The 12,805-nt window shown below is 42.5% G+C and overlaps 1 protein-coding gene across 3 annotated transcripts in view; it reads right to left on the minus strand.

Moving 5' to 3' along the window:
• Nucleotides 1–10,718: 10,718 nt before the first annotated feature.
• ADGRG2 (adhesion G protein-coupled receptor G2) overlaps nucleotides 10,719–12,805 on the minus strand; it is a 209,729-nt gene continuing 207,642 nt past the window's right edge. For all 3 annotated transcript variants that reach the window (XM_073667454.1, XM_073667458.1, XM_073667447.1), the window contains 2 exons: nucleotides 12,176–12,328; nucleotides 10,719–11,744 (listed from right to left, as the gene is read on the minus strand). In XM_073667454.1, the coding sequence (XP_073523555.1) occupies nucleotides 11,578–11,744; nucleotides 12,176–12,328 (320 nt within the window). In that variant the 3' untranslated portion in view covers nucleotides 10,719–11,577. The remainder of the gene's footprint in view (nucleotides 11,745–12,175; nucleotides 12,329–12,805) is intronic.

Raw genomic sequence — 12,805 nt, forward strand, 5'->3', positions numbered from 1 at the left:
CTGTATTTTCATGACTTTGAAAATTGTACATTCACACTGAAGGCATCAAAACTATGAATTAACACATGTGGAATTATATACTTAACAAAAAAGCGTGAAACAACTGAAAATATGTCTTATATTCTAGGTTCTTCAAATTAGCCACCTTTTGCTTTGATGACTGCTTTGCACACTCTCGGCATTTTCTTGATGAGCTTCAAGAGGTAGTCACCTTAAATGGTCTTCACTTCACAGGTGTGCCCTGTCAGGTTTAATAAGTGGGATTTCTTGCCTTATAAATGGGGTTGGGACCATCAGTTGTGTTGTGCAGAAGTCTGGTGGATACACAGCTGATAGTCCTACTGAATAGACTGTTAGAATTTGTATTATGGCAAGAAAAAAGCAGCTAAGTAAAGAAAAACGAGTGGCCATCATTACTTTAAGAAATGAAGGTCAGTCAGTCCGAAAAATTGGGCAAACTTTGAAAGTGTCCCCAAGTGCAGTTGCAAAAACCATCAAGTGCTACAAAGAAACTGGCTCACACGAGGACCGCCCCAGGAAAGGAAGACCAAGAGTCACCTCTGCTTCTGAGGATAAGTTTATCCGAGTCACCAGCCTCAAAAATCGCAGGTTAACAGCAGCTCAGATTAGAGACCAGGTCAATGCCACACAGAGTTCTAGCAGCAGACACATCTCTACAACAACTGTTAAGAGGAGACTTTGTGCATGTTACGCAGTGATCCCACTGGACCATGAACCGAGGAGTGCTGGAGGGGCGTGACTAAGTATCAACTCGGTCCGACCAAGGTCGCATGGCGGCTCAGTCGACTCCGTGAACCAGGGAGGAACTGAGCAGAGGGACCAGGTGCTACTCCAGGTCAGACCCCGGTCACAGCTGTTGACCCACACCGGGTAATGCAGGAACAGGCAGGTGCGGTAGACTAGCAGAGCAGAGCAAAACCCGCAGGTGCGGTAGACAAGCAGAGCAAAACCCGCAGGTGCGGTAGACAAGCAGAGCAGAGCAAAACCCGCAGGTGCAGTAGACAAGCAGAGCAGAGCAAAACCCGCAGGAGCGGTAGACAAGCAGAGCAGAGCAAAATCCACAGGTGCGGTAGACAAGCAGAGCAGAGCAAAACCCGCAGGTGCAGTAGACAAGCAGAGCAGAGCAAAACCCGCAGGTGCGGTAGACAAGCAGAGCAGAGCAAAACCCGCAGGTGTGGTAGACAAGCAGAGCAGAGCAAAACCCGCAGGTGCGGTAGACAAGCAGAGCAGAGGAAAACCCACAGGTGCGGTAGACAAGCAGAGCAGAGCAAAACCCGCAGGTGCGGTAGACAAGCAGAGCAGAGCAAAACCCGCAGGTGCGGTAGACAAGCAGAGCAGAGCAAAACCCACAGGTGCGGTAGACAAGCAGAGCAGAGCAAAACCCGCAGGTGCGGTAGACAAGCAGAGGAGAACAAAACCCGCAGGTACGGTAGACAAGCAGAGCAGAGCAAAACCCGCAGGTGCGGTAGACAAGCAGAGCAGAGCAAAACCCGCAGGTGCGGTAGACAAGCAGAGCAGAGCAAAACCCGCAGATGCGGTAGACAAGCAGAGCAGAGCAAATACACACAAGGTACTTACAATGAAGTAGCGAGTGGACACTAAACTCACAAACCGAAGTATAGAGACAACGAGTTGGAGTTAGATGCAGGTTCAGACATTGCAGGAAAAGGAAAGATATGGACATAGAGACAAACAAGTAACGGACTAAGACACTGTTCAGACAGGAACTGAACCAGGAACAAGATACAGGAACGAGCCTGGGAACTCAGCCCCCAGGGTGGCGGAAACAGACTAGAAGTCACAGATGCAGGTAACAGGCCTGGGTATACAGCCCCCACGATGGCGGAAACAGACAAGATACAGGACAGGACCTGGCAACTCCGTTGCACAGAACACACTGATAGAAAGTGTTGATCAGACCCCTCCTACTGGGTGGAGGGGGTTTAAGTATCCAGTGACTCACAGCAATAGGCTGGGGATGCATTAGGACTGTGCACACAGTAACTATAAGAAACAGGCAGTAACCGCACCGCCGCCCTAAGCAATCAGACAAGAGACATGCACACAGCAGGTACTGGAGCAAAGTGTGCGGCCTTCATGGTAAAATAGCTGCTAGGAAACCACTGCTAAGGACAGGCAACAAGCAGAAGAGACTTGTTTGGGCTAAAGAACACAAGGAATATAAATTAGACCAGTAGAAATCTGTGCTTTGGTCTGATGAGTCCAAATTTGAGATCTTTGGTTCCAACCACCGTGTCTTTGTGTGATGCAGAAAAGATGAACGGATGGACTCTACATGCCTGGTTCCCACCGTGAAGCATGGAGGAGGAGTTGTGATGGTGTGGGGGTGCTTTGCTGGTGACACTGTTGGGGATTTATTCAAAATTGAAGGCATACTGAACCAGCATGGCTACCACAGCATCTTGCAGCGGCATGCTATTCTATCCGGTTTGCGTTTAGTTGGACCATCATTTATTTTTCAACAGGACAATGACCCCAAACACACCTCCAGGCTGTGTAAGGGCTATTTGACCCAGAAAGAGAGTGATGGGGTGCTACGCCAGATGACTTGGCCTCCACAGTCACCAGACCTGAACCCAATCGAGATGGTTTGGGGTGAGCTGGACCGCAGAGTGAAGGCAAAAGGGCCAACAAGTGCTAAGCATCTCTGGGAGCTCCTTCAAGTTTGTTGGAAGACCGTTTCCGGTGACTACCTCTTGAAGCTCATCAAGAGAATGCCAAGAGTGTGCAAAGCAGTCATCAAAGCAAAAGGTGGCTACTTTGAAGAACCTAGAATATAAGACATATTTTCAGTTGTTTCACACTTTTTTGTTAAGTATATAATTCCACATGTGTTAATTCATAATTTTGATGCCTTCAGTGTGAATGTACAATTTTCATAGTTATGAAAATACAGACAAATCTTTAAATGAGAAGGTGTGTCCAAACTTTTGGTCTGTACTGTATGGGGTACATGTATATGGGGATACATGGGGTGCAGGCTGCATATGGAGGGGGGTGCAGGCTGTACATGAAGGTACATAGGGGGCAGGCTGAATGTGGGGGGGGTGCAGGTTGTATATGAGGAGCAGGTTGTATATGGGGGTGCAGTGTATATATGGGGATGTGCAGGCTGTATATGAGGATATGCAGGCTGTATATGGGAGTACATGAGATGCAGGCTGTATATGGGCGTACAGGTAGTGCAGGCTGTATATGAGTGGTACATGGGGTGCAGGCTGCATATGGAGGCTGATGCAGGCTGTATATGGGGGTACATGGGTTGCAGGCTGAATGTGGGGAGTGCAGGTTATATATGGGGGTGCAGGCTGTATATGGGGGAACTTGGGGTGGAGGTTGTATATGGGGAGTACATGGGCTGCAGGCTGCATATGGGAGTTACATGCGTGTGCAGGTTGTATATGGGGTGCAGGCTGTATATATGGGGAACATGGGGTGGTGGTTGTATATGGGGAGTACATGGGCTGCAGGCTGCATATGGGGGTTACATGGAGGTGCTGGCTGTATGTGGGGGGTGCAGGGCAATTATTTATTCAGGGGCACAACGTAGGGCTTATTTAGGGCACAATAGGGTCCGCTATTTTTATTCAAGTGGCATTATAGTGACACTTTTATTCTTAAGGGCACTTACCCTCAGACTGTGAACCGAATACGAGTGAGGCCGATGTTAGTCTAATGTGTATAGGGGACCTTAAAGGAGTTATCCAGGATCATATCATTTTTTTTTTACTATGGGCCTAAGAGCTAAGAGGCAAGTAACTGCTAACCTGCCTGTTATACCTGGCCCCGATCTCTGCTGTCACAGAGAGGTCACAGACCATTCATGACGGCGATTCTGCAGCTTCCGCTGACATCACTTCGACAGAGCAGCAGTTTCTCTTCCACTCTGCTCTGTTAACGGGGCGTGACCTGTTAATGTCATGGTAATTGACAGTGGGAAGCCAGCTGTCAATCAACATGACATCCGAAAAGAAAAGAAAGGGCGCATGTGTAGACTCACAGGGCTATTTAAATAATTTAAAAAGTGCCAGTACACTCACCTGTGATGGTTGTGTACGTCTACACAACCAAGATTAAGCGTGTGATTAATGAGGCTCCGGGTCACCTCTATTTGTAGTACCGTCCTGTTGTTGTTTGCCTCGCAACTCCGTGCTCCTCAAGTGGTCACACGATCCTGCCGGACCAGATGCCACGTCACCGCAGGTCCTCAGTTGTTTAACCCGGTGGCTGGATAACCGCAGGTCCTCACACATCCAAATAGACCAGGCTGCTCCTGCCGCTTTGGCTCCGTATGGAGATATTTCACAAGTAAACAATGGTGCAGCGGTCTCAGGGAGCGCCAAAGGAATACTGGACAATTTAGTAGATGGCAACCGACTTTTATTCTTCCTCCAATACCACTGCCACAACGCGTTTCAACGGTCTAAGCCGTCTTCATCAGGTGGGGTAAAGGAGAATGTTACAATGTTACAATCAACATGACATCGGCAGTCACGCCCAGTCGACAGAGCAGCCCGGAAGAGGAAGAGCTGCTCTGTTGATGTAGAGCAACAGAATCGCCAGCAGGAGCGGTCAATAACTGCTCTGAGATGTCGTCGGATAGAACAGGCAGATAGTTAGCAACTACCTGCCTGTTTATCTTTTTTTACTATGAGCCAAAAAGCTTAGTCCTGGATAACCCCTTTAACTACTATCTAGCAGGTATGTGTACTTTTAGTCTGACTTATCAGTAGGGGGTGCGACCACTTAAAGTGCCTAGGGCAGCATGAATGCCAAATAAGGCCCTGCTTATGGACATTATGTAAGGAGTCCAATAGAAAGCTGTTCTGTACAAATATATCATTTAAATGCCTGCCATGCATTTCTACAATTCTCCAGGAGATGCAGGAAAAATGTATGGCCATATGCAGCCTCCCCTTACATCACAGGTTGGTGGCTTTAAAAGAATTTTTCCGGTCAGAATATTTTGAATTAGAATATCATCAAAAAGTTCATTTATTTCAGTTCTTCAATACAAAAAGTGAAACTCATATATTATATAGAGTCATTACAAACAGAGTGATCTATTTCAAGTGTTTATTTCTGTTTATGTTGGTGATTATGGCTTACAGCCAATGAAAACACAAAAGTCATTATCTCAGTAAATTTAAATAATTAACAAAAACACCTACAAAGGCTTCCTAAGCGTTTAAAAAGGTCCCTTAGTCTGTTTCAGTAGGTTCCACAATCATGGGGAAGACTGCTGACTTGACAGATGTCCAGAAGGCAGTCATTGACACACTCCACGAGCTCCTAGAGTTCCAATTTTCATTTGGAAATCAAGGTCCCAGAGTCTGGAGGAAGAGTGGAGAGGCCACAATCCAAGCTGCTTGAGGTATAGTGTGAAGTTTCCACAATCAGTGATGGTTTTGGGAGCCATGTCATCTGCTGGTGTAGGTCCACTGTGTTTTATCAAGACCAAAGTCAGCGCAGCTGTCTACCAGGAAATTTTAGAGCGCTTCATGCTTCCCTCTGCTTTTTGGAGATAAAAATTTCATTCTCCAGCTGGATTTGGCACCAGTCCACACTGCCAAAAGTACCAATACTTGGTTTAAAAACAACAGTATCACTGTGCTTGATTGGCCAGCAAACTCGCCTGACCTTAACCCCATAGAGAATCTATGGGGTATTGTCAAGAGAGACACCAGACCCAACAATGCAGATGAGCTGAAGGCTGCTATCAAAGCAACCTGGGCTTCCATAACTCCTCAGCAGTGCCACAGGCTGATCGCCTCCATGCCACGCCGCATTGATGCAGTAATTGATGCCAAAGGAGCCCCGACTAAGTATTGAGTGCATTTACTGAACATACATTTCAGTAGGCCAACATTTCAGATTTTAAAAACATTTTTCAAGCTGGTGTTATATAGTATTCTAATTTACTGAGATAATGACTTTTGTGTTTTCATTGGCTGTAAGCCATAATCATCAACATTAACAGAAATAAACACTTGAAATAGATCACTCTGTTTGTAATGACTCTATATAATGTACGAGTTTCACTTTTTGAATTGAAGAACTGAAAAATAAATGTACTTTTTGATGATATTCTAATTTAGTGAGATGCACCTGTACACTTCTTTCTCATACTCACAGACCACCAAACTCTAAGGAACCAAGACTGTGATATCAGAGGCATAAACTTGTAACATTCTGATTCTGTTCTTGGCGTAACTACCTTTCATTCACATCCAGCAATTGGATATTTCAGATCTTAGAAGAAATGTTCTGCTCCTCCAGCCGCAACCTTCAATTTTGCAGGGTACATAATTGAATATGGAACACGCAGATCTCTCAGCCTTTTCTTTATATCAATAAACTTAGCTCTTTGCTTTTGCACTTTTGTGGAGCAATCTGGAAAAATCAAGATTTTGAATCCATTAATTGTAAGGTCAGGTTGATGTCTTGCTTGTTTAAGAATGATATCTCTGTCCTGGTAGTGTATGATTTTGGCTAAGACAGGTCGTGGTGGATGTCAAGGAGGGTGTGGACAATCCGTGATTTCAGCAAATTCTCAAAAAATTCAGTAGTAGAAGGACCCTCCACTGTTTCAGGCACTCCAATGAGGTTGAGACGCATGTTGTTGCGTCTCAACCTTTTTTCCAGGTCGTCCGTTTTGGCTAAAAGTGCTGCTATTTTTTGTGTCGATTGCCTGCTCTCCTTCCTTGTGCAAGCCAGTTGATCATCAATGTTGTCGACTCTGCCCTCCATAGCCCTTGTACTGTCTTTCACTTTTTGTAGGTTATGGCGAATATGTGTCATATATTCCCTGGGACTACCCAACTGAAAAGTCAGAGTAGATAAAGAGAATTTACAGTGCACAACAACCAAGAAAGCATTTTTCAAAATGGTTTCCTATGAAATCTGCAGATCAACTTGGCGAAAACTGTGTTGCATAATAGTAGGAGATAGAACGCCATTAGCAATTTTGCAGTCTTTTTGCTTTTGAACCACATCATCTACTTCTCCTGTCCCCTCCTCTCCTGACTCCACTGTATCTCCTTCAGCTATCGGCTGTGCTGAGGCTACAGGGACACAACCTCCATCATGCACAGACTCCTGTGACTCTGCGTGAGCAAACTGCTCCAGCCTGGCGGCTACCTCCTCCGGGACTCACCAGCTCCCACTGTCTTCAGCAAGTTGGCCATCTAGGGTTTGCAGACCCACTTCTTCCGGCGCCTTTTTGTGACTTTTTTGAGTCATTCTGGTGCCAGGTAAAGGTATCTCTATGGGCATCAGGGAATCCTGAATGTAGTACATTACTTTTAAAAGCAATCTTCAGGCCCTGTACAAGGGATTAGCTTGATGCTTGGCAGGAGCTCCTCTGCTCCCATCCTCTCACATGTTGCACTAGGCCACGCCTATGTTTCTTCACACATTCTGCTCCCCATACTGTCTCCTCACACATCCCCCTCCACTCTCCATAGGCTCCTTAAACCCCCCTTCCCATATAGTCTCCTCACACATCCCCGCTCCCCATACTGTCTCCTCATACATTCCCCCTGCTCTAAATACTGTTTCTTCACACATTTCCCCTCCGCCACTGCTCCCCATATTGTCTCACCACACATTTCACCCACCCTATACTGCCTCCTCAAACTCCTTATCTCCTTCTTTTCCCTCTACTCTCCTTTCATAAGATTTCTTACTACAATAAATCTTCAGCTTCTTCAGCTCTATTAGAACATTTACTGGGCCGACTTTTACCACCTATGCGGCACATGAGATGGACGTCATCAGCGTGATCAGCAGTGCCGGCTGTCAGGGCTTCAATTTTGCTTGGGTCTAAAAGACACAATCATAATTGAATCCAACGAGCCAGCCTGTCATACCTTCTCTTAGTCAGCTGTCAGCTTAATAGCCGGCTCAGAAAAGGCAGAATCCCAGTCTAGGTGGCAGCAGCCTGGGAGACACCTTGGACCGCTGCAAAAGGTGGCCCTAAGCTACGGTTCCCCCCTGCACCCAGAGCAAATGCCCCATCTGCCTCCCCCTTGATATGCCCTTGTCCTAAGGCTGTATTGGATTGTTATTATGTACACAAAGCTAATGGAAGTTATGCAGGAACACACTATTCCTGTTAGTAACATTTTATACTGCTGTAATCTTTAAGAATATAAAAAAATAAATAAATGCAATAGTAGAACATTTTAAATCTGCTGTATTCAGAGAAATGATGGAAGTGAGATTACAATAATAAAAAAACATAAAAAATAATATCTCTATACCATTCCATGTATGAATGTTTGCTGCAACAGCAATACTTCTACAAACCATGTCTTCAGTTTCCATTTAAAAGACATATGCATATTGGCTGAGCTTTCTTGGGGAAAACTTAAACTTGAATTTCCACAAGCAAAGACACTATATGGTAATTTGGTGTCATATAATAATGCATTTGGCTAACATCTGAATACGGTACTAATTAAAACCTATTTTTCCAGTTCTGCCTGAAATAGAGTATGGGAATACAGCTCTTTTATAAACAGTAGATGCATATTAATGTTATATTGGTATAATGTATAATATACATGAGTAGATATAGTTAAGTTAAATGATAATTTATTCAGCAGAAAAACAAGATATTACATTTTGAAATAAAATAAAAATCATACTGATATATGTACATTTTTTTTTTATAAGAGCATGACATGTAAATGTGAAATTCTAGATTTTTATTTATGTAGTAGTGTACATCACAAAAATCATTTGTGCCCTATATAATATGCATATTCCTATGCAAGACCACAAGAAAATTAATACCAAAGATTTCATGGTTTGAATGAATTTCTTATATCAAAGGTTTATTTGTTCAATTCAACAAAACCAAAGACGGGCGGCAAGGTTGATAAGATTTTATCTTAAAAGCCAGGTTATTCTTCAGAAATAAACAGGTATTCAAAGCACTATTCACTGTAAAAAATCCATAATATATAAATAAGATATTCTGGAAAATGTCCATATGACCCCAATGTATATTCCAGTATCAATCTGGTAAGTACCTTTGTCCAGCTTAGGAGAAGTACAACCCCTGGCAAAAATTATGGAATCACCGGACTCGGAGGATGTTCATTCAGTTGTTTAATGTTGTTGAAAAAAAGCAGATCACAGACATGGCACAAAACTAAAGTCATTTCAAATGGCAACTTTAGGGCTTTAATAAACACTAAAAGAAATCAAGATTAAAAATGTCGTACTAAGTAAGGGTAATTTTTTCAGACCAAGCAAAGGGAAAAAATTATGGAATCACTCAATTCATTATGGAATCATGAAAAACAAACACACAAAAGAGCACTCCAATACATAACTAGTATTTTGTTGCACCACCTCTGGCTTTAATAACAACTTGCAGTCTCTGAGGCATGGACTTAATGAGTGACAAACAGTACTCTTCATCAATCTGGCTCCAACTTTCTCTGATTGCTGTTGCCAGATCAGCTTTGCAGGTTGGAGCCTTGTCATGGACCATTTTCTTCAACTTCCACCAAAGATTTTCAATTGGATTGAGATCCGGACTATTTGCAGGCCATGACATTGACCTTATGTGTCTTCTTTCAAGGAATGTTTTCACAGTTTTTGCTCTATGGCAGGATGCATTATCATCTTGAAAAATGATTTCATCATCCCCAAACATCCTTTCAATTGATGGGATAAGAAAACTGTCCAAAATATCAATGTAAACTTGGGCATTTATTGAAGATGTAATGACAGCCATCTCCCCAGTGCCTTTACCTGACATGCAGCCCCATATCATCAAAGACTGTGGAAATGTGCATGTTCTCTTCATGCAGTCATCTTTATAAATCTCATTGGAATGGCACCAAACAAAAGTTCCAGCATCATCACCTTGCCCAATGCAGATTCGCGATTCATCACTGAATATGACTTTCATCCAGTCATCCACAGTCCACAATTGCTTTTCCTTAGCCCATTGTAGCCTTGTTTTTTTCTGTTTAGGTGTTAATGATGGCTTATGTTTAGCTTTTCTGTATGTAAATCTCATTTCCGTTAGGCAGTTTCTTACAGTTTGGTCACAGACATCGACTCCAGCTTCCTCCCATTCGTTTATTTGTTTTATTGTGCATTTCCTGTTTTGGAGACATATTGCTTTAAGTTTCCGGTCTAGATGCTTTGATGTCTTCCTTGGTCTACCAGTATGTTTGCCTTTAACAACCTTCCCATGTTGTTTGTATTTGGTCCAGATTTTAGACACAGCTGACTGTGAACAACCAACATCTTTTGCAACATTGCGTGATGATTTACCTTCTTTTAAGAATTTGATAATCCTCTCCTTTGTTTCAATTGAATCTCTCGTGCTTGAGCCATGATTCATGTCAGTCCAGTTGGTGCAACAGCTCTCCAAGGTGGGATCACTCCTTTTTATATGCAGACTAACGAGCAGATCTAATTTAATACAGGTGTTAGTTTTGGAAATTAAAATTTACAGGGTGATTCCATAATTTTTTCCTCAGAATTGAGTGATTCCATAATTTTTTCCCTCTGCTTGGTCTGAAAAAAATTACCCTTACTGAGTACCACATTTTTAATCTTGATTTCTTTTAGTGTTTCTTAAAGCCTTAAAGTTGCCATTTGAAATGACTTTAGTTTTGTGCCATATCTGTGATCTGCTTTTTTTCAACAACATTAAACAACTGAATGAACATCCTCCGAGCCCGGTGATTCCATAATTTTTGCCAGGGGTTGTATAGCTTTAAATGTGTAACAGATTAGCTGGGTGTGCACTTTCTTCAATGTGTGCAAAGCACTTTATAGAGGTGCCATTGTTTCTTATATGGATGCAGAGCTTATTTGTACACGTGATAAGCCAAATATGGCAAACTTTATTAATATGTGCAAATATGCAAAAAGACATATTTGGTCAGAGACATTGCTATTGCAATTTAACATTCTTCATCGTACCAATGAATTTTAGGGTTAAATTCAAACTCAATACTCCATTGATGATATCACATCCATCGTCTAAGGAGAATCTCACAAAAATTCCATATCTGTGGCAGTATTGTCTTACAGAACAAAAAATAAATCCAGTTTTTTGAGAAAAATAATGGAAAAGAAAACTCCTATAGTACTTACAACAAAAAAATGACGATTAGTAAGCCTAAACTAATAATACATCTCACAGGCCAAGTCTGTATACAAACAATTATATTAAACTTAACAATGCATAAATTAAATATAAAAATACAGTAAAGAAAAGTGGATAATGTGCTGAAGAAGGCATAAACATTATTTCCTGTGTTTCCCACATTCCATTAAACTTCACTTGTTCACAAATTTCAGTTCTTGTCAATTGGTTTCGACAAGTTTGTTTAGGGTAACAGCGACTTTTTGTATCATGTGCTCTAATTTCAGCCGTGCTCGATAGTCCAAGGCAGCTACGTTTAATGAATGTTTGAATTACACAAGCTGCTAGTATTCTCACATCTAGAGTGCAGGATTCCCAGTCAAAGATTCATGGCAACTGAGCATAAGATCCAGCTATATCTGATCAATAAAATGCACGCTTCCCTTGTTGGAAGTCCTTCTCAAAGAATTCTGTTGTACATCACCATTTGTGTTAGATGGTCTTCCGGGAAATTCTTGAAGTGGCATCTCACCATTCGGCAGCATGAAGGAAACACCATTTCTCTCCTTAAGTACATTGCCTTAAAAATAGAGAATTTAGTGGATCAGTTGGTTAACAAACTAAATACCAGAATTTCTAGTTAGTTCAATTTTTATAAAAGAATTTATGTTGCGCTTGTTTACTCCATCAGCAGAAATCTTAGCTTTTCATTTCCCTCTGGTGTGAACACTTTTGTTTGGCCCTTGGCAGTGGGCACATCATGAACTGGCAGTGGGCACATCATGCAGCTGCCATGAGTAAGTATGTGTGTGGAAAGGTGAAGGGGTGGCCAGTGCTGAATTGTCTTGCCCTCAGCAGATTTAGATGACCAAAAAACAGTGGAAAGTCTCTGGCCAACCTCTCCTTCGACTGCAGCTAAGCCTGCTGACCCCACCTATGCGTCCTAGCTCCAGAACACCCAAGATTTTTTTGAAACATTGTCAAGCCAGAAAGAAGGCATACAAAGCTCACCGTTTCCATTGGGGTGCAGTGAGTAATCATTGGACACTAGTAATGTTGTAGAATTAGTATTACTGGATGACTGAATGGAGTTGCTGGAACTGCTGGATATTCCTTGCTTTGAAGTCTGTTTTTTTAATTTGTTGGTAGCTGTTTTACTCCAGTCTAAATGAAACACAAAAAAATGTATTTGAATTATATGTAACTATAATTATGCAGTTACAGGAGGCATCGCCAAACCAACACAATCCATCTTTAAGATCAAATCCCCAAACTGCTTATATAGTATATGCAGGTGTTCAAAAGCTAAATCCATTGACACATTTATATTTTCTATCTATTGCTGAAGAAATCAGTGTCTTAATTTAAAGGGGTTATCCGGGACTTTGATTCTTTTTTCGTATCAGGCTAAGGACTTACCAGCATGTAGTTGCTAACTACCTGCTTGTTCCCTGCGACAATCTCTACTGGCTCAGGCGAGGACTCTCCAGCTTCCTTTGACCTCATGTCAACAGAGCAGCTCTTTCTCTTTTGTTCTGCTTTTCTGACAAGGCATCACTGCCGACGTCATACTGATTGACAACCTGTTCTCCTCAGTTAGGCAGTGTGCAGCTGGCTGTCAATTAGCACGACTTTGGCAGT

Source organism: Phyllobates terribilis, unplaced genomic scaffold (assembly GCF_046119375.1).
Source record: "Phyllobates terribilis strain yellow unplaced genomic scaffold, ASM4611937v1 Scaffold_2__4_contigs__length_985480577, whole genome shotgun sequence".
In the NCBI taxonomy this organism is placed as follows: Eukaryota; Metazoa; Chordata; class Amphibia; order Anura; family Dendrobatidae; genus Phyllobates; species Phyllobates terribilis.